The sequence below is a fragment of the Mobula birostris genome, chromosome 3 (assembly GCF_030028105.1).
Source record: "Mobula birostris isolate sMobBir1 chromosome 3, sMobBir1.hap1, whole genome shotgun sequence".
NCBI classification, from domain to species: domain Eukaryota; kingdom Metazoa; phylum Chordata; class Chondrichthyes; order Myliobatiformes; family Myliobatidae; genus Mobula; species Mobula birostris.
In genome coordinates, this window is record NC_092372.1 from 216,688,796 (window position 1) to 216,711,255 (window position 22,460).

The 22,460-nt window shown below is 47.3% G+C and overlaps 1 protein-coding gene across 2 annotated transcripts in view; it reads left to right on the top strand.

Annotated features, from left to right (window-relative positions):
* The first annotated feature begins 10,488 nt into the window (after positions 1 to 10,488).
* The window catches only part of acvr2ba (activin A receptor type 2Ba), a 161,719-nt gene continuing 149,747 nt past the window's right edge, over positions 10,489 to 22,460 (top strand). The window contains exon 1 of one of the 2 annotated variants that reach the window (XM_072254123.1): positions 10,489 to 11,369. In XM_072254123.1, the coding sequence (XP_072110224.1) occupies positions 11,321 to 11,369 (49 nt within the window). In that variant the 5' untranslated portion in view covers positions 10,489 to 11,320. Of the gene's footprint in view, positions 11,370 to 12,740; positions 12,868 to 22,460 lie in introns of those variants that run through there. The other variant, XM_072254124.1, reaches the window with a different exon arrangement.

The following is a 22,460-nucleotide window of genomic DNA, read 5'->3' on the forward strand; positions in this document are numbered from 1 at the left end:
CACACCCACTCTACTTACTCGAGGATCTCCGCGTTGCTTTGCCAGCTTTGGGGACTACAAGACTGGCTAAAGTTACGGATGCCACAAACAATGTGAACCCAGTGTGGACCCCTGGCTTTGAGAAGGTGACAGTTGCCTTGCAGAGACAATAAGGCACAGGCCTCAGGTAAAACGGACAGAACCCTTCTCCTTAAATAACCAGAAAAAAGCATCCTACCCCTCAAATCATTTCAAAACCGGATGTGGCGGGGGCGGTGGACTGAGAGAAGGCGAGTAGAAGAACACAAGAGAAGTGAAAGCGAGGAGAGGAGAGAATTGTGATCAGAACTCAGAACTCTGATATCTCAGAACAACGAGTTAGATACACGAAACTCAGAGTTGTATGTGGTATGCAAACTCCAATCATAAACATACTTCAAACTTTTGAATGGTGAGGGTTTCAGTGCTCTCTTCCTTCCTGTCCATCCTTGTGTCCACTTCTCCAAGTGAACCACCGGGTTCTGGGGGAAATACCATCACCATTCTCCTGCTTTCAATGACCGTGCATTTAACAAAGGATTGTCCCCTCTCCCGGGCCGTCTTTGTGCTGTAAGACATAGTGGTGCTGTGATTATTCTGAGTTTCCCTACTAGCTGCTTAGTCAGAATCAGAATCACCGGCATGAGTGGTGAAATTTGTTGACTTAGCAGCAGCAGGACAGTGCAATGCATGATAATATAGAAAGAAAAAAATAAATAAGTAAATGAATCACAGTAAGTATATATACATATATTAAATAGTGCAAAAACAGAAATTATATATATAAAATGAAGGTAATGTTCAAGGGTTCAATATCCATTTGGGAATTGGATGGCAGTGGGGAAGAAGCTGATCCTGAATTGTTCAGGCTGCTCTATCTCCGTCCTGACGGTAACAATGGGAAGAGGGCACGTCCTGGGTGATGGGGGTCCTTAATGATGGACGCTGTCTTTCTGAGGCACCGCTCCTTGAACGTGTCATGGATTCTACGGAGGCTAGTGCCCATGATGGAGCTGAGGAATTTTACAACTTTCTGCAACTTACTTCGATTCTGTGCAGTATCACACCCGCCACCCCATACCAGACAGTGATGCAGCCTGTCAGAATTCTCTCCACGGTATATCTATAGATGAGGGAACGTTACAGCTATCTAGGACCATGGTCAGACCCCACTTGGAGTACTGTGCTCAGTTCTGGTCATCTCACTACAGGAAGGACGTGGAAGCCATAGAAAGGGTGCAGAGAAGATTTACAAGGATGTTGCCTGGATTGGGGAGCATACCTTATGAGAATAGGTTGAGTGAACTCGGCCTTCTCTCCTTGGAGCGGCAGAGGATGAGAGGTGACCTGATATGACCTGATGGAGGTGTATACGATGATGAGAGGCATTGATTGTGTGGATAGTCAGAGGCTTTTTCCCAGGGCTGGAATGACTAGCACGAGAGGGCATAGCTTTAAGGTGCTTGGAAGTAGGTACAGAGGAGATGTCAGGGGTAAGTTTTTTTACGCAGAGAGTGGCGAGTGAGTGGAATGGGCTGCTGGCGATGGTGGTGGAGGCGGATAAGATAGGGTCTTTTAAGAGACTTTTGGATAGGTACATGAAGCTTTGAAAAATAGAGGGCTATGGGTAAGACTAGGTTATTTCTAAAGTAAGTACATGTTTGGCACAGCATTGCGGGCCGAAGGGCCTATATTGTGCTGTAGGTTTTCTATGTTCTACGTTTCTATGTTTTTGAGTGTTTTAGGTGACAAACCAAATCTCTTCAAATTCTTTATGAAATATATAGCTGCTGTCTTGCTTTCTTTATAGTTGCATTGATATGTTGGGACCAGGTTAGATCCTCAGAGGCCTTGACACCCAGGAACATGAAACTGCTCACTCTCTCCACTTCTGATCCCTCTATGAGGATTGGTATGTGTTCCTTCGTCTTACCCTTCTTGAAGTCCACAGTCAGCTCTTTGGTCTTACTGACACTGAGGGCCTGGTTGTTGCTGCAACACTACTCAACTAGCTGGTATATCTTGCTCTTGTACGCCCTCTCGTCGCCATCTGACATTCTACCAACAATGGTTGTATCATCAGCAAATTTATAGATGGTATTTGAGCTGTACCTTAGAGTTATTATATGTACCTATGGAAGCATCTCTCTCCTGCTTTCTTTTCCCCTCTTTCTCCCCCACTCTTTCCATCTCTGTCTCCCTGCTCTCTCTACCCTTCTCTCCTCCTCCTCTGCCTCTCTATTCTCTCTCCCCTCACTGGCCTTTCTCTTTCCCTTTCTCCTCTCTCTTTACCCCTCTACCCCTTTCTCTGTATCCCCCCTCTCACCCTCTCTCTCCCCTTTCTTTATCCCATCCTTTGCTTTTCCCTCTCTTTCTCCCTTCTCTCCCCATCTCCTCTCTCTCTTACCTCTCTCTCCTTCCTCTCTCCCCTCTCCCTTCTCCTGTCTCTTTCTCCCTTCTCTCCCCCTCTCCACCTCTCTCCCTTTCTCCCCGCTTCCCTCTCTCTCCCCTTTTCTATTTCACTCTCTCTACCCTCTCTCTCATATCTCTCTCTCCCATCATTCCCCTCTCTCCCTGCTCTGTCTCCTTATTTTTGTCCCCTCTCCCTCACCCTTCATTTTCTCTTATCTCTTTATCTCTCTCTCCCTCACTCTCTCCCCATCCTCTCTCCCCCTTTGCCCCTCCCTCTCTCACACATCTTTCTCTTTCACTCTCCCTCTCTCACACGCTCTCTCTGACAATATCACACTCTCATACTCTCTCTCACACATTTTCACTCACACTCTATCTCTCTCACACACACTCTCTCACACTTTCTCTCACACTCTCCCTCACACTCTCTTTCATAATCTCTCTCACACTCTCACACACTCTCTCTCAATCCCTCTTTTCTTTCCCTCCCTCTCTCACACTCTCACACACCTCTCTCTCACTTTCTCTCCCACTCTCTCTCACAGTCTCCCTCACACTCTCTTTCATAATCTCTCTCACGCTCTCACACACACTCTCTCTCAGTCCCACTCTCTCTTTCACTCTTTCACACATGCTCTCTTAGTCCTACTCTCTCTCACACACTCTCCCTCACACACATATGCACACTCTTTCATACTATCTTTCTCACACCCAGTTACGCTCACTCTCACAGACACTCACTCACTCTCACACACGCTCTCTCACTCTCACGCACCCTCTCTCTCACACACTCAGTCTCACACTCTCAGTTTCACACTCTATCTCACACACATACACAGTCACACACATACTCCCTCACACACACACATGCAAACTCTCTCTCACACCCACTCACACACTCTCACACACACGCACACACACACTCTCTCACACCCACTTACACTCACTCTCATGCACACTCACACATTCTCTCACACACACTCTCTCTCACACACACACTCTCTCATAAAAACATAGAAACACAGAAAACATACAGCAAGTACAGGCCCTTTGGCCCACAAACCTGTGCCGAACATGTCCCTACCTTAGAGCTACCTAGGCTTTACCCATAGCCCTCTATTTTTCTAAGCTCCATGTATCCATCCAGGAGTCTCTTAAAAGACCCTATCGTTTCCACCTCCACCACCACTGCTGGCAGCCCATTCCACACACTCACCACTCTCTGCGTAAAAAACTTACCCCTGACATCTCCTCTGTACGTACTTCCAAGCACCTCAAAACTGTGTCCTCTCATGCTAACCATTTCAGCCTTGGGGAAAAGCCTCTGACTATCCTTATGATCAATGTCTCTCATTATCTTGTACACCTCTATCAGGTTCACCTCTCATCCTCTGTCGCTCCAAGGAGAAAAGGCCGACTTCACTCAACCTATTCTCATAAGGCATGCTCCCCAATCCAGGCAACATCCTTGTAAATCTCCTCTGCATCCTTTCTATGGTTTCAAGTCCTTCCTGCAGTGAGGCAACCAGAACTGAGCACAGTACTCCAAGTGGGGTCTGACCAGGGTCCTATATAGCTGCAAAATTACCTCTCAGCTCTGAAACTCAATCCCACAATTGATGAAGGCCAATGCACGGTACGCCTTCTTAACCACAGAGTCAACTTACGTAGCAGCTTTGAGTGTCCTATGGACTCGGACCCCAAGATCCCTCCGATCCTCCACACAGCCTAGAGTCTTACCATTAATGCTCTTACACCCACTCACACTCACTCTCTCTCTCTTTCTCACACACACACTCTCTCTCACACTCTCATCCCACCTCTCTCCCTCTCTGCCTCCTCCCTCCCTCTACAGTGATGTGGGATTCTATTGTTTATTCCCAATCCTGTTTCAGTTCCATTACCTGCACATTGGAAGATCTCCCAGTCTGTGTATCATGATGCATATTGCAGCCTTCTTGTCCCCTCTAGATTCATTGATGTGCTTTCATTTGAAGGAAGGGTCTCTCTCTCATTTGAAGGATCTCTCTCTTTGTAAGTAAGTTTAATGCCAACAGATGATACATTTCATCATGCATGTACAGTGCGTAAGAGTGTGTAGTCGAAGCAGAATCTCAAGTAAACTTTCTACAGGTCTCTGTGTTCCATGCATGTAAGTCTGTATGTTACTAATGGGTTAGGGACTCGGGGTGTATGGAGTGTCCAGGGAGGGGTAGGGGATTGTTGAGTCCATTCAGGGCAGCTCACCACCTTTGGACCCCACTGGACACTCAGCTCTCAGCTGTGGCTCCAAGTGACTGTTTGCAGGTGACAGCGGCCACACCCCGCTACACCGCTCTGACAGGCGGGCGAAAACAGGCGAGATAGGCATGTTCCCATCCTAGCATGTGAAGAAGACAGGGTGGATGAGAGCCAACAGCCAGGAAGGCCACTCTGCAACGCTCTGTGGAGAGCGAAGGGCACAGAAGACACAGAAGACTTCTTGGTCATCCGCTGCAACCATGGAAGACCTCAGTTTGTGGCAATTATTCGCAGCCCTGGACCTCAACGTCGAGAGAGTGGGACTGCTCCCTCGCAGTGGCTTTGCCAGTGTAAAGTCTGTCCTGCACAGGAGAGTGGTGATTGTTGGATGAGACTGAACACCAACAAGGAGCCTTGGGAGTGTATCCACCATCATGTGAAGTCAAGGCGTTTATTGCCATGTCACTAATGCAGTGAGATACAGTGAAAACTTTGCTAGAAACATCACAGGCACATAACAACACTCACAACACGCTGGAGGAACTCAGCAGGTCGGGCAGCATCCGTGGAAACGATGAGTCAACGTTTCGGGCCGGAACCCTTCGTCAGGCACATAGATTCGGACCATGCACTGAATGTAAATGATGCACAAACGATACCTGATGTACAGTGAAAAAAAAAAGACTCTGCAAGAGCAGGACATTTGTGCAAAAGGAAAACAAAACAAAGACAAGCCCACGTTACCACAGACTCCACAGATGTACGGTGGAGAGCATCCTGACTGGTTGGATCACCTCTTGCCACAGAGGCCCTCATGCAGAGGGTTGAAGAGGGCTGTACACTCAGCCAGCTCCATTGCAGTAGCAAACCTCCCACCACTGAGGGGAGCTTCAACAGGCCAGCTGAACCAAGTGAGGGGAGCCAGCTGGCCTCATATCCAGTGAGACGGCGACATCCCTGTCCTGGCCTGTGAAGTCAGCTCCAGGAGACTGGGCAGATGAGATCAGCAGTGACGTCCAAGGACCGGGAAGGTGACATCCATTGTTAAGGACTCTCACAATCCAGAACATGCCCTCTTCTCTTTACTACCATTATTGGGGAGCTTCTGTGTGGATTGTCACCTTGTCGCAGTGGACAGGCTTGTGTGGTCCTGTGATCCCGAGAGCAATGCCGTCTGGAGCTGTGCTCCTGGTCGGGTCACCCATGGCGGTAAGGTCAAGGGTGAGGTCCCTGACAAAGAACAATCTAACTAAGACCTCAACGGTGGAACAGGCGGTTGAAGTTACTTTGAACTCACGGCTGTGAAGGCGGATGAAGGCTGCAACAAATCCATCAGCTCCAATCGTCGTGGTTTCCACGCCGTTGGAATCAGTTGGTTGATTTGTGAAGTATCGTGTGCTTCTTGGAGTGCAACGTCAAGCACACGTTAAACAAATACACGCACAGGCGTCTTCGCTGTGTGGGCCACTTCTTCAGAACGAAGACCATCATCCTCGACCTCGAGGGATAGCCATGACGATTACGGAGGAGGTACAGCAGCCTGAAGACACACACTCAACAATTCAGAAACCTACTTGAGGGCAAAGTAAAGGCAACTCTTCCCACCGTCAAGGACATCTTGAAAAGACGATGCCTCAAGTAGGCAGCATCCATCATGAAGGACCTTAACCATCCATATCCCTTCTTCTCATTGCTACCATCGGGGAGGAGGTACAGGAGCCTGAAGACCCACCTTCAATGCTTTACAACAGCTTTTACCCCTCTGCCATCAGATGTCCATGAACACTACATCACTATTTGGTTTGTTTTGCATTATTTATTTATTTTGTGGTTTATGGTAAGTTTATAACCAATGGGGAGAACTTCACTCAATGTCACTCAGCTTCACTCAACGTCACTTGCCCCATCATTGAGATGTTCCCAGAACCTATGGACTCACTATCAACGACTCTTCATCTCATGTTCTCGATATTTATTGATTATTTATTTATTTATTGATTTATTCCTTTTGCATTTATACAGATTGGTGTCTGCTGCACGCTGGTTGGATGCTCTAGTTTGGCGGTCTTTCATTGATTCTGTTATGGCTATTATGCTGTAGATTTGCTGAGTACGATCAAAAGAAAATGAATCTCAGGGTTGTATATGGTGACATATATGTATTCTGATAATATATTTACTTTGAACTTCTATTTACACTGTATTGCTGCCAGAAAACAAGAGATTACATATTATATAAGTCAATAATGATAAAAATGACTACTACAAAGATCACAGAAGTGTGCAAAGCTGGAACGGATAATAATGAAAGTTCTTATCTGCTGTGTTGGCGCCGTGCCAAGTGGTTAAGGTGTCGGTCTAGTGATCTGAAGGTTGCTAGTTCAAGCCTCAGCTGAGGCAGCATGTTGTGTCCTTGAGCAAGGTACTTAGCCACATATCGGTCTGTGATGACACCAGTGCCTAGCTGTATCAGCCCTAGTTCCCTTCCCTTGGACAACATCGGTGGCGTGGAGAGGTGAGACTCGCAGCATGGGCAACTGCCGGTCTTCCATATAACCTTGCCCAGGCCTGCGCCCTGGAAACCTTCCAAGGTGCAAATCCATGGTCTCAGGAGACTAACGGATGCCTATATATATCTGCATATAGCAGTGGAACAGGGAGCTGGGAGCAGTGGTCCAGCACCTCAAGGCAACCAGAGGTGTACAGTGGAGAACATTCTGACTGTCTGCATCCGTGAGGCTCCAGCCCATAGGATCTACATGCTCCAAATAATGTATATGTCACCATATACCACCCTGAGATTCATTTTCTTGCAGCATTAATGGAAAATAAATAAATACAATAGAGTTTATGATAAACCATATATAAACAAATACTGACACACAACCAATGAGCAAGAGAGAACAAATTGTGGCAATAGTAAATTTTATAAAGTAAATAAATAAATATTGTGAACATGAGTTGTAGGGTGGTTCAAAGTGAGTCTATTGGTTATTTATCTAAATAAGTAAATACAAAAAAGTTTATTTTTTAAAAAAACTATACATAACAAAGACTGGTGGACATCCAACATGGAAAAGAGTGCCAATAATGAATTTGAAAGAGTATATAAATAATACCGTGAATGTGAGTTGGCGAACCCTTGAGAGTGAGTCTATGGGTTGTGGTGTCAGTTCAGAGTTGAGGTGAGTGGAGTTATCCACACGAGATCAGGAGCCTGATGCTGTTACTGAACCAGGTGGCGTGGGACCTCAGATTTCTGTACCTCCTGCCAATTGTTAGCAGCAAGAAGAGGGCATGGCCTCCTGGATTTTGGGGGGGTGGTGAGAACCTTAATGATGGGTGGTACATTCATGTGGCTGTGCTCAGTGGTGAGGAGGGGTTTTCCTGTGACAGACTGGGCTTTGCCCACTATTTTCTGTAGACAGTTCAGTTCCTGGGCATTGATGTTTCCTTACCAGGCTGTGATGCAGCCAGTCAGAATTCTCTCCCCATGCATCCCACAGGCTGGAAACTTAAAGGACAGACCTGTCGCTAAAGAAATAAAGGATAATGCTGGCTGAACTTTGAGAACAACCTTCTAACTGTTAAATGCATTGTGGTGACTTAGACCTGCTCTGGCCATATAGGAGCCAACTGGTTCAGTACGTGCACAGAATGGAAGGAGAGTTTTCTGCAGACTGAACAGTATTGTTCAGACAAAGGCTGAAGGTAATAGTGTGCTTACTCTGAGCGGAGCCATGTTAGAGTTCAGGGAGCAATTTTATTAAGGGAGATGACAGGATGAAGGGTTTCAGCTCGAAATGTCAACTGTTTATTCCCTTCTGTGGATGCTGCCTGACCTGCTGAGTTCCTCCAGCATCTTATGTGTGTTGCTGGGATTTCCAGCGTCTGCAGAATCTCCTGTGTTCAGGTTTTGCCCTTTCCGTGGATGCTGCCTGACCTGCTGAGTGAGTTCCCCCAACACTTAACATGTGTAACACTCACAACACGCTGGAGGAACTCAGCAGGTCAGGCAGCAACCGTGGAAAAGATCGGTCGACGTTTCGGGCCGGAACCCTTCGTCAGGACTGTAGGGGGAAGGGGCAGAGGCCCTATAAAGAAGGTGGGGGGAGGGTGGGAAAGAGAAGGCTGGTAGGTTCCAGATGAAAAACCAGTAAGGGGAAAGATAAAGGGGAGGGGAAGCAGGGAGGTGATAGGCAGGAAAGGTGAAGAAGGAATAGGGGAAAACACAATGGGTAGTAGAAGGAGGCGGAACCATGAGGGAGGTGATAGGCAGCTGGGGGAGGGGGCAGAGTGAAATGGGGATGGGGGAAGGGAGGGGGAAGGAATTACCGGAAGTTCATACCAAGGGGCTGGAGAGTACCTAGACGGTATAAGAGGAGGCAGCCGAAACGTTGACTGATCATATCCACGGATGCTGCCTGACCTGCTGAGTTCCTCCAGCGTGTTGTGAGTGTTGCTTTGACCCCAGCATCTGCAGAGTATTTTGTGTTTACTTAATAAGTGTGTTGCTCACTATCAAACAACAAGAAATTGAAAGGAGTTGATATTTAGAATGACGCATTTGTCTTTGTAAATGAATCATTGAAAGTTAAAATGCAGGTATAACAAGTAAATTAAAAGGCAACTTTTATGTTCCTCTTTAATTGCTTTTTAATTAAGTCAGGAGTTGTGCTGGCTTATTTAAAGTGAATGGCGGACACACCAAGAATATTGTTTTCGGATCTGGCTTCCCTACCAATACTTGCAGTGGAAGGAGTGCAGTGAAGGCTCACCAGTTCAATCCCTGGCACTGGATAAGGTGGGTTTTAGCTTGTGAGGAAAAAAAATTAAGCAGACTGGGCCAATAATCTCCAGAGTTTGTGGCGATGAAGGGCCTTACCATCCAGGACAATCCCTCTTCCCGTTACTATCATGCCTAGGAACCTGAAGAACCACACACAATGTTTTAGGAACAGCTTTGTCCCTTCCGCCATCAGATTTCTGAACGGTCCATGAACATTTACCTTGTTTTTTGCACTGTATATTTATTTCGTAATTGGTATTAATTGTATGTCTTTGCACTGTGCCGCTGCTGCAAAACAACACATTTCACATCGTCTCTCTCTCTCACACACACAGTGCTGGAGGAACACAGCAGGTCAGGCAGAATCCACGGAGAGGAATAGACAGTCAGCGTTTCAGGCCGAGACCTTCACTTCCAGCATCGGCAGAATCTCTGGTGTTTAAAATTTCATGTTGTGTAAGTCGGTGATAATAAACCTAATGGGGCACACGGCTTAGACATAGGAGCAGAATCAAGACCATTCGGCCGATCGAGTCTACTACACCATTCTATCGTGGTATTTATTTTCCCTCTCAGCTCCGTTCTCCTGGTAACCTTTGACGCCCTGACTGATCAAGAACCTTTCACCCCCCCCCCTTTAAATATACCCAATAACTTGGCCTCCTGGTGTTACTTGCTACTGTTACCCCTATAGTTTTATATACAAGGAAGGATCTGTCATTGTGAAATGGGGGCACACAGTACCGATGTTGCTTCCACCCCCCAGATTCACACACATAAATTTATTGCGATCTTTTGCTACTGTTAGCCCCCCCGCCTCCCAGTTTGGTACACTTGCACAAACTGGAGGGGCTCTGGGTGTGAAATGAGAGCACACAAGCGCTACTGTTATTCCAGTCCTGTTTCACAAACACGCGTGCATTGAGGGAGCACTCTGCAATGTTGAAAATAAAAACACAGCACACAATACTCCAGTTATCCCTTCGACCAATTTTCATCTGGACGCATTTATTGCAGGACCGGTGTGTGTGTGCGCGCACAACGGGGACATGCTGCCGGGACTGATCTTTGACCAGTTGTACGCACATTCTCGGTACTGTGTCGCGAATGAGGACACGGCTCCTGTTATTCTCTCTCTCACTCTCTCGCAAACATCCGGGTTTCCCTACCCTCCGCTGGACAAGCTTTTTTAGAAGCCATTTTGGACCGGGTTCAGTTTTTTTTCGCCTCAGCGCCGTGTGCTCTTTTTAAAAAAAAATTAAAAACAAAACTCGCCCCCCCCCCACACAGACAGCGCGCAGCCATCGAGAGGGACGAGAACGAAGAAGAAGAAGAAGAAGAGGGGGGGAGAAGACACAAGCGATGCCTGCACCCCGGTCGTCGTCGCCGCCGCCGCCACCACCGCTAATGCTGCCGCTGCTCCGCCGCCAGATGCCGAGCGGCTCCGCGCTGCCCGCCGCCGAGAGCGAGTGAGCGGAGCGGGGAGAGCCCGGAGCCCGGAGCCCGGGGGAGCTGCAGCAGGCACCGGCCGGGACGGAGCTCCCTCCCAGCAAAAGGGGGACACACTGCACGCTTCAAAGCGGCAGGAAAACAAACAAGAGGCGAACCACGCGCTCTCTGACCAGCGGTTACAGACTGCGGCTTCACTTTTGGGTGTTGAAGACTTAAGAGGGGACATTTTTATTCTTTATTTTTGCAACACCCCTCAGTGACTTTAAAAAAAATCCATTTGGAAAAGGGCGAGGAGAAGAAAACAGCGTGCATTAAATGTCGTGGAACTGAACTGGATATTATTACCACCCCACCTCCCCTCTTTCCCTCCCCGACCATTTTTAACAATCATTTTTGGTGCATTTAAATATGATTGCTTGCTGGCTGACTTTTGCACTTTGGGCAACTTTCTGTGCAGGTAAGGGTTGGTGGTTTTAAGACACCCTGTTTTCTTTTTTATGGGCTGCTGGGTATTAATGCTCTGATTGAGTTTTGGTTTTTTTTAAAGCCCCTTTGTGTGAAGGGGCCGGCGAGTGAGTTTCTAAATGTTGTTGCTCTTATTTTCTAACTGGTTACAGATGCCTGCGGCTTGTTTTGTTGCGGGTGCTTTTGGTGTGTGGTGGTACCAAACGTAGTTTTGCACATTGTGTGTGTGTAATCCTGGGGAGTCATTGGGGCTTTTCCTATTTGTTGGCTGCCGGCCGCTTTATTGTGGACTGATCTGTACGCGGAGGAACCGCCGGTTCCAAGTTTTATTTCCGACAAAGCATGTTTTGCGTGAGTCAGGGGTTCGCCCCTCTAAATGAGAAACTCTGCAGCATTTTGCAAAGTCGTGTTGTTTCATCTTTAAAAAAATGTTAATGTTTCCCGTTTACCTTTTTAAAAGTATATCAGATAAATGATAGAGGCATTTGCAAAATCCTTCTACCTTAGTATAGAGATAATTGCAAATTGAAGAAATCTACTGTAATGATATCTGGAGTTCCTTTTAAACTCGGCCCGTCTAATGTAAACAAGTTGTGCCAATTTTCACATAAAACCACATTTTGCGTTTTAAAGGGAGACGGTGTGTGAACTGATGGCAGGCTCGGCCTCAAATGCCGCTTTTATTGTCCAGTTCCCTCCTTGTTTTTGATGTATCGATGGGGGAGGGAAAAATCCGTTCTCCTCCACCTCTAATATTTTTTTTGGCAGCAAACCGCCCAACTTCCCTCTCGGCCAAACGTAAACAAAATACATTGTATCGTTTTGGATGTTGGTTTATTTATGCCACTGCATGGAGTGAAACATTGTAGCATTTGGGTTGGTGGGAGGGAGAAACACGTAGATGCCAACACGTCTAAAGTGCTCGGATTGTGATTTTGGAAACGAGAATCGTGCAGATCTTGGAAACATTTTTTTAAAAAAATATATTTTAACCGTACTCGCACGGACGATTCCCTAGCAAGCAACAACCTGGTCTCTCCCGCTCTCTAGGAAATGAACACAGGTTTGATATTAAATAAGCACCAAGTAGTTTGTCCCCCTCTCTCTCTCTTCCGAGGTTAATTTCCCCATGTTTTGCTTTATATATTTGTACCGGTTCTTGTTACTAAATTCGGGCAACCTTTGTAGAAGATGTATTTAAAAACAAAAGGCCACATCGTGTTCTTGGTGGGGAGAGGGGCATTCGGATGCGTGTCAACCATTGATCCTAGCAGGAGCCATGGCGAGGGGAGGGGAGGGGAGGGGAGGGGGGAGGGTTGCAGGAGGGGTAGGGCAGCATTTTTGTTTGAAGGCAAGACACGTGGTGGAGCAGAGTTGTAACAGTTCTGAGCTGGGAGTGAGAGAATCTGATTCATTCTTTGGTGTGCGGAAGTTTGTGGTCAGCTTTCGCTGCCGCTGGTTGGGGTTTGACTAAGACAGACGAGCTATGGGTAAGGCGCTGTTTATATTAATACACAGGTGTAAATTCCGCGCCCTCTCATTCCCATAATATTCGCTCCAAGGCAGGCGGAGTTGTTTTTATTTCAGTTATGCGGAATTCTCAGGAAATTGAGAGGCTTTTGTGTGGTTGCGGCCGAGGTTTATGCTGGACCGGTTTTATGCAGAAATATATATTCTCTTCTCTCCACCCCCCTCCCCGCCCCTTGGACTGTTGATATTGTTTCACCGAGCTGCTGAGTTTGTGAAATGTGGCCGCATCGCCGCGCCTTCTACGGTTGTCTATTGCAAACCTTTGCTCGCGTTCTCGGTAAAATGGGGACTCGACCAGCAAGCCCCTCCCTTGTCCTGAAAGGGGAAGAGTTTATCACATAGGCCCGGCCAGCGTGGAAAAGCCCCCGGTGAACTCGTCGGATTTTACTCAAACAGCAAACAGCTCCGGGGGTTGGGAGGTTTCCCGTGTTGAGACACAATTCTGGTTTAATTCCACCCCTCCCTTATCAATGTTATACTGAAAATGTGTCGCCTCCAACGTTTGAAAGAGACCCCCATTGTCTGTCGGTCTGTTTCGGAGCGGTGGCTCGCTTTGTAAACCGGCAGGCACGTTTCCCCGTCAAGGCTTTGAATGTGATGCGTTTGGGGGAGGAAGTTGGTTAAAGATAAGGCTCCAGTGTGGAGCATAGGAAGTGTAGACCTGTTGGCGTGAGAGAGGGAGAGCTGCCGCTTTGTGGTCTAACTGGAAGTGATGGAGCCGGCAGCTAAACCAAAACAGGGAACAATGCAGATGAATAAAACATGAGCGCATGTTATATAAAGAATTCTCGTTTTCTTTTCATGCACCCGCTGCCTTTGGTCCTGCTCCCCTCGTCCTACGTTTAAAAAAAATTCTCCATACTTGACTAATGTAGCGCACCCGCCCCCCTCCCCGCCAAAGTGTTGGGTAGGAGCTTCATGTGGGACGGCTAGCGGTGAATTGTTGGGGATTTCTAAAGTTTGGTGGAACGTGTTTACACTGCATGTGTGATCGTGGGCAGCGGGCACTGGCAATGAGATCATTTCCCCGCCCTGTGTTTGCGTGGGATTGTCAGCCACACATTTGGAGCGCTTGTGGTTTTCGCGGTCGTTTTTCCTCCCATCTGCGTTCGGCAGCCTGTCCCCGCTGACACGCTATAAATGGGCTGTGATGGCATTTTTGACTAAAATAACCCAACCTTTATTTTTAATTGTTGGAAAGTTTAACTTGCAAATTCGCTTTGCGCACTCTCCTTTGCTTTCCCCGCTTGAAGAGTAAACTTTCTTGCCTGAGCTCCCGCTATAAACGCATTTTCTCCACTAGCTCTCTGTGACGAGACCGCCTGAATTCTTGCCCCGCGATCCCGCTGAGAGACCGGTCCGTCCCGGCCAGCAGCAAGAAAGTCTTACTTTTCTCTCAGAGCGGCGCAGTCTGTAAACTGGCTTGTTTTGAATTTTTCAACCACCCCCTTAATGTTCTACACATTTCGAAGTAAATTTATTATCAAAGTAGCTATACGTCAGCTTGAGTTTCATTTTCTTGCGGGCATTCCCAGCAGTATAAGTAAAAACTATAGGATCAATGAGGAGGAAAACTCCACACAAAGATTCACAGTTAATGTGCTAAAGGAGACGGGCTGTGTGTAAAGATGAACATTAGTTATTTCGTGAGCCCAGAGGTTGTACTCCGTAATCAGTTCATTGCTGGGGTGAGTTCAGTGGTTCAGTAGTCTGATGGCTGAAGGTGAACCTGGTGGTCGTAGCAAGGAGACAGCACGGCCTGGGTGGTGGGGATTCTTGCTGATAACAAGATACGATTAAGAAGCCAGAACCACCAGTTTGTTGTTGAAGTTTTAAATCCTGAATGGATTTTTTTTTTTGGTCACTGTTTCTAAAGGGAGTTTTATTTTTACCCCTCCTGTCTGTAAGAGCAGCTTGAATATCTTAAACCTCTGAGCACAGTGAGTGATTCAAAGTTGCTCGTACTTGTCGCCAAACCTGATTGGTGAATGACTTACCACAAACGAGAGAAAATCTGCAGGTGCTGGAAATTCAAAACAGCACACACTGGAGGAACTCGGCAGGCCAGGCCAGGCAGGGGTCGGTCCAGTCGCTGGCTGTTTTGGGCTGACACCCTCCCTTGGGACTGGTGGAAAACAGATGAGTCAGTGTTGGAAGGTGGGGGGAGGGGAGGAAGAAACGCAAGGTGAAAGGTGAAGTGAGGAGGGGTGAAGTCAAGGGCTGGGAAGTTGATTGGTGAAAGAGATGCAGGGCTGGAGAAGGGGGGCGTCTGATAGAAGGCCATGGAAGAAAAGGGGGAGGAGGAGCACCAGAGAGTGCAGGCAAGGAGATGAGGTAAGAGGGAGAGAAGGGGACAGTGAAATAAAAGTTAAATAAGTAATGCAGAAAGAGGAAAAACATGGTGAGGTAGTTTTCCTAGGAAGAGATACAGTCGACGTTTCGGGCCGAGACCCTTCGTCAGGACTAACTGAAAGAAGAGATAGTACTAGAAGAGATGCTGCCTGGCCTGCTGCGTTCACCAGCAACTTTTATGTGTGTTGCTTGAAATTCCAGCATCTGCAGAATTCCTGTTGTTTGCGTGAGGTGGTTTTCATGGGTTCGCTGTCCATTCAGAAATCTGATGGCAGAGGGGAAGAAGCTGTTCCTGAATCATTGAGTGTGTGCCTTCAGGCTCCTGTATCCCTCCTTCCTGATGGTAACCATAAGAAAACGTCATGTCCTGGGTGATGGGGGTCCTTAATAATGGACATTGACTTTTTGAGGCACTGCTCCTTGAAGATGTCCATTATGTATCTGTCTACCACCACTCGGGCAGTGATTCCAAACACCCACCACCCCGTGTAAAAACACTTGCCTTTCAAAATTACCCCCTCTTGCTTGCTGTCTAGTACTGTATTAGACATTTCAACGCTGGGGGAAAAAGATGCTGTCTGTCCACTCTGTCTATCTATCCCTCTCAGATCTCCCCTTGGTCTCTGCTGTTCCAGAGAAGACACTCCCAAGTTTGCCAACCTCTCGTGATGGCTCATGCCCTCTAATTGAGGCAAGATCCTGGTGAACCTCTTCCACACTGTCTCCAAAGCCTTGGCATCTTTCCTACAGTGGGGTGACCAAAGCCTTATTCAGTACTCCAGGTGTGGCCCAAATGGAGTTTTAATCGGCTGTAAACCTGTGCCTTCGGCCTTTGAGCCAGTACTGAGTGAGCTCGGCCCTTTTCCCGGGGTTGGGGAATCGGGAAGGGGAGGGCACAGGTTTCAGGTGAGAGGGGAAAATATTTAATAGGAACTTCAAAGGCAACTTCTTTTTTCCCCCAGACAGCGTGGTATACAGGTGGAATGGGCGGCCGGTAAAGATTATTCATTTTCTTCAACCACACCTTTGGAATGAAAATGGGGCAGGTACATGGAGTAGAGTATGGAGCTCAAAGTTCATTATCAAAATCACCGCACATCACCGTGTGCCACCCTGACATTCATTTTCTTGCAGGCATTCACAGTAGAACAAAGAAATACAACAGAATCAATGAAAAACTACACACAACAACTGGCCAACAACCACTTTGGGAAGCTTAGAAAACAGTAAATAAGTAAATAATCCTGAGAACATGAGGTGTGGAGTCCTTGAAAGCGAGTCCATACTTTGTGGAATCAGTTCAGCTTTGAGGTGACTATCCACTCTGGTCCAGGAACCTGATAGTTGTCCGGTAATAACCATTCTTGAGCCTGGTGGTTGTCGGGTAATAACTTTGTGAGCCTGGTGGTTGTCGGGTAATAACTGTTCCTGAGCCTGGTGGTTGTCGGGTAATAACTGTTCGTGAGCCTGGTGGTGTGGAACCCAAGGCTCCCATACCTCCTGCCCAATGGCCGCAGTGAGAAGTGAGCATGGCCTGGATGGTGGGCATCCTTGATGGCGGATGCTGCTTTCTTGTGGCGGTGCTCCGTGTAGATGTGCTGAATGGTAGAGCAGAGCAATCTTTGGGATGTGGGGGGAACCCACCCCCTTCCACGGAAGAACCTTGCGCCTTCGTGGAGAACACACGTACAGCCAGCACCTGAGGTCAGGATCGAACCCAGGCGGCTGGAGCTATGAGGCAGCTGCTCTACTGTCTCTGCCCCTGTGCCACTGACTGCTGAAAGTGTCCGCAATTTTTGTGATTTTATTGTAACTTTAAAACCCACAGTGGTTGGCTTCAATTCCTAGGCTGTGCTTTAAGGGGTCTGTCGAGCTGGGTTGCAGATCAATCATTGATTGAAAATTCAAGATTTGCTTAATGTCATTTCCAGTACACAAGTGTAAAGGAGAATGAAATAATTGTTTCTCCAGATCCAATGCAGTGCAAAGTATAAAGAATACAATAATAAAAAAAATAACACAATAGATATCAGTATGTACAATGGCTTATTTACATAGGTTGTATGTGCATGAGGTGACACTATGCTGTGTATAAAGTGACTGATAGGAAATGATAAAGTAGTGGTGGAGTTAGTGGGTGGAGGTGTTGATCAGCCTTGCTGCTTGGAAAAAGTAACTGTTTTTTGAGTCTGGTGGTCCTGGTGTGGATGCTATGTAGCCTCCTCCCTGATGGGAGTGGGACAAACAGTCCATGAGCAGGGTGGGTGGGATCCTTCATGATGTTACTGGCCCTTTTCCAGCACCTTTCTGTGTCTGTGTCCTTGATTGCAGGTCGGTTGGTGCTGGAGATGCCTTGTGCATTTTTTAGAAACCCTCCTGGTATCGGGGTGATCTTGCTCCTCGCTGCAGGTCTGACCTGCAGACGCCTCCCCTGCTGGGGCAAGGTGAGCTGTTTGGAGTGCGGAGAGACCTGAAGGAGAGGGAACAAGTTCTGCTTTCCCGTGTTGTAAGCCTCGGCAGAGACCAAAGTCGAGTTTATTGTCATCTGCACGAGTCTGTGTATGAACAGGTGCAATGAGAAACTTGCTTGTCACAGCATCGCAGGCACAGATGCACAGCGTTCATAACAAAATAAAAATAAACTGAGCATAAATTATACACAATATTTACCAGAGCGAGCAAGAACGCAATTATAACAGTAAATAAATCCATTGTAGTCAAAGTCGTCGCCGTGTTTCTGTACTCAGAGACAGAATCGGGTTTAATATCACTGGCATGTGTTGTGAAGTTGGTTATTTCGGACCAGCAGTACAATGCAAAAATAATTAAACAATTAAGTTACAATAAAAATATATAAAATTAAATCATAAATACCGGGGTAGTGCCCATGGGTTTATTATCCATTCAGAAATCTGATGACAGAGAGGAAGAACCGGTTCCTAAAACATTGAGTGTGTGCCTTCGGGACCCTGCACCACCTCCTTAATGGTAGCAATGAGAAGAGGGGATTGTGGGGTCCTTACGATGGATACTGCCTTGTGTCCATGGTGGAGCTGACTGAGTTTACAACTTTCTGCAGCTTTTTCAAATCCTGTGTGGTGGCCCCTCTGTACCAGCCGGTTAGAATTCTCTCCACCGCGCATCTGTGGAAATTTGTGAGGTAGTGTTTACAGTTGGGCTGGCTGGTCCAGGAACTGGGTGGCTGAAGGCAAGTCGCTGTTCTTGAACCCGCGTGCTGTGGGACTTCGGGCTTCTGCGCCTGTCTTCGGTAGCTGCAGGAAGATGGGGGTGGCCTGGGTGGCGGGGGTCCTGGCTGCCGCCTCGTATAAATACGACCGGTGGTGAAGAGTGATGTAGAGGGCTGAGCTGAGGATTCTCTCCCAGCTGTGCCTTCCTGAACGGGGTGCTTGATGCTGAGGGTCTGGTAGATGTGCCACCGGGGAAGCCAAAGAGCCTGTTAAATGAATCTGATGTTGACCGATACACTTACCAAGGCATTTAAGTTTATTTCCTTCGAGATTCTGGCCCTTCAAACTGGTGCCGCCAGCGACCCACCGACTCAGCCCCAGCCTAATCACAGGACAATTTGCAATGAGCCATTAACCTGCAAACTGTGGGAGGAAACCCGAGCACCCGGGAAAACTCCCGCGTTCCATGGGGGTGGGGGGAGGGAGGTACAAACTCCTTACTGATGGGATCGAGCTCCTAACTCTGATGCCCCAAGCTTGGCCATGCGCTACCATTGTGGGGCCAGGCTGCTCCCTTTCCATCTGTCGTGTGACAGATAGCAAGGCATTTAAGTTGAGAGGAGGTGGTTTTGAATGGAGTAATTTACCACTTACATCTTTATTCTATCACACTGCTTTTACCTTTCTCTGTGTTTAGAGGCTCTGTATGGTTCTGTGTAGGTACATTTTCTGATTAAGTGGCCAAGAAGATCCATATGGTACCCATTAAAGATGATTGTAATATTAGACGGCACCAAAATCGCCCGTTCCGTCGACTACAGAGAGCGGCCCATTATACCCTTGTCAGTCAGGCGACCATATTACTTGACAGCAAGGACACAAAATCTGCACCATACTTATCTCTTGTTTAACAGGACCAGAATGAAACTGATGAGCAGGGCGGCTGTCAGGAACAAAACTTCCAGTGTTTTTTTTTGGGGGGGGGGGGAAAAGCAACTTTACGAAACCCCTAGTGGCTGGGGGGGAAAGATCGTGTGCTGGGCTTTTGATTCACCGATGCTGCGACGCTACTGGGACCCGGTTTATTGCGTCTCGTTCCTTCGACAGCAGCTATTCCAGCTGCAGATGACGGATCAACTTTATTCTGCCGATTGCGCGTTAGGGATTTGCTGTGGGGTGTTGGTCAGGGGGGCGACAATCAACGAAAAAAACCTTCCAACAGTTCTGAAGAATCGTATAAAAACGAAGTGAGATGTTGAAGTTTAAAATGTGCAGAAATAAATAATACCAGCTCGCGTTTACAATGTAAACAGCATTATAAAGAGTGGTTTAAAATGTTTGCAGTGCAGTGACTGAAGGGGATGTTGGGGGGCTAACTTGGATATTGAACAGATTAACTGCCTGGGAGAAGAATTTCTTAAGATGGCGCGAAGTTTTTGTTTTCGTAGTTCTACAGTGCTTTCCAGAAGAGCCATGAGGTAACGCTGTAGCTCTGTAAAACTCTGGTTAGACCACGCTCGGAATATCACGCTCAGTTCTGGTCACCTTGCGACAGTAAGGATATGGAAGCTTGAGAGCGGGGGCCTCCCAGCGTGGGTCCACGGACCCTTCGGTTAACAGTAGAGGTTGGGAATCCCTGCCTTAGAGAGAGGGCAGTGGACATTCATCAAGATGCTGCCTGGATTGGAGAGCATGTCGTACGAGGAAAGGTTGAGTAAGCTATGGCTTTTCTCTTTGGAGCGAGGGAGGAGGAGAGGTGTGTGGAACTTGATGAGGGGCATAGAACGAGCGGACAGACAGACTTTTCTCTCTTCCCCCCCAGGTTGGAAATTGCTAATATGAGAGGGCGCAGTTTTAAGGTGTTTGGAGGTAAGTGGGGGTGGGTGGGGGGAGATGTATTTGGTAAGCACGAGGAATTCTGCAGATGCTGGAAATTCAAGCAACACACATCAAAGTTGCTGGTGAACACAGCAGGCCAGGCAGCATCTCTAGGAAGAGGTACAGTCGACGTTTCGGGCCAGGACCCTTCGTCAGGACTAACTGAAAGAAGTGATAGAAAGAGATTTGAAAGTGGGAGGGGGAGATCCAAAATGATAGGAGAACTATGTACTCCAGGGAGCGCGAAGCGCAGAATCAAATATCACTGTGATGATTGTACGCTCTAGTATCAATTGTTTGGTGACAATAAAGTATAAAGTGGAAGACCAAGGATCCCCTCCCCTTTCTTTCTCCCTCGGCCTCCCATTCCATGATCCTCTCCCTTCTCCAGCCTTGTATCCCTTTTGTCAATCAACTTTCCAGCTGTTAGCTCCATCCCTCCCTCTCCTGTCTCCTCCCATCATTTCGGATCTCCCCCTCCCCCTCCCACTTGATGTATTTCGTAGGTTTTTTTACACAGGGTGATACGTGCATGGAACTTGTTGCCAGAGGCAAATACATTAGGGGTATTTAAGAGACTCTTTAAGTAGGATGGGGGGGGGAGAATGGAGGGCTATATAGGAGGGAAGGTTTAGATTGGTCTTAGAGTAGGTTAAGTGGTCAGCATAACAATATGGGCGGAAGGGTCAGTACTGTACGGTAGTGTTCTTTGCTCTGTTCTGTTGTTTCCCATCTTCCTTTATCAGGGCTGCTTCCCTGGCTCACTGCAGACTGGGTGGCAGGAATCCGGGAACGATCCCAGTCTCAGTGACCATTGTGGTGTTAACCTTCCCTAACTGACACAGGACGGCTGAGATGGTCAGCTTCCATACTTGTCCGTCCGGATGTTGGACGGAGGAATTGGATCCATTTTCTTTGGATTTTTTCGAAAGAGGTGTTGAAATGCTTAAGATCCTGACAGGATGGATGTTGAGATGGTTCCACTACTGGGCAAATCTAGAATTTGGGGGGTGGGGGGAAATACAGGAGAGGAGGGTCATTTAAAACTGAATTTCCTTTCTGGATGGTAAATCTCTGGGATTCTGTATCCTGGAAGAGGTTAGATCCTCGGCAAGAGGTAGATGAATTCATGAGAAGATGGGGAAATGAGGGATCGGCACAGAAGCAGCCTGGGGCAAGTTATTATCATTTAAATGATGGGGCAGGCTTGAGGGGCGAATAGTCTACTTTTGTTTTCTTTGAGGAGGGATGGATTCTTTGTGGGCAGTGGAGGAAACTTCAGCAACGTTTCCTCTTTTTTTACAGCTGCACGGATCAACCATTGCTCTGAGCAGGAAATGTTTACATGGCCTGAAAGCTGCATGGCACTTTAAATGTTTATTTTTGTAATATGCATACTGTGAATATTTAGAATGAAAATTGAAAAATCACATGCTTTTTTATTTATTAATTGAAGGGTATAATGAAATAGAGTTTAATAAATAAAATCTTTCACCTTTTGTAAACTTTTTCTGGTGTATCTTTATTCCAGCTGTGTGGCAACAAAGGCTATGTGCGTGGGAGCATTTCGGTTACGGTGCAGCCGCGCAGCTTAGAGGGAACGGTGGACACCAGCCAAGTGGGTGTCACGGTAGTGTAGCAGTTAGCGTAACGATTTACACTGGCAGCACTTAGAAGATCAGGGTTCAATTCCTGCCACTGTAAGGAGTTTGTACTTTCTCCCCATGACTGTGTGGTCTTCCTCCAGGTGCTCTGATGTCCTCCCACACTCTGAGCACGTACGGGTTAAGATGCTGGGGCCAGAAGCATGGCGACACCCTCAACACATCCTCGGGTTGTGTTGGTCATCGACACTAACGATAAATTTCACTATGTTTTGATATACTTGTGATAAGTAAAACTAATCTTTAACCTGGACTACATTGTCATAGGTGGTATGGGGTTTCCTGAGAATTGTTGGCACTGAGCTCTCCCAGGCTCCTGATGCGCTTTGCAATGGTGGCCAAGCCTCGGGGTGCTGGGAGGTGAGTGTCTGGTCATGCACTTCGGTAGAAGGAATAGAGTGGTAGAATATTTACAAAATGAGCAAATTCAGAAATCTGAGGTGCAAGGGGACTTGGGAGTCAGGTGTAGGA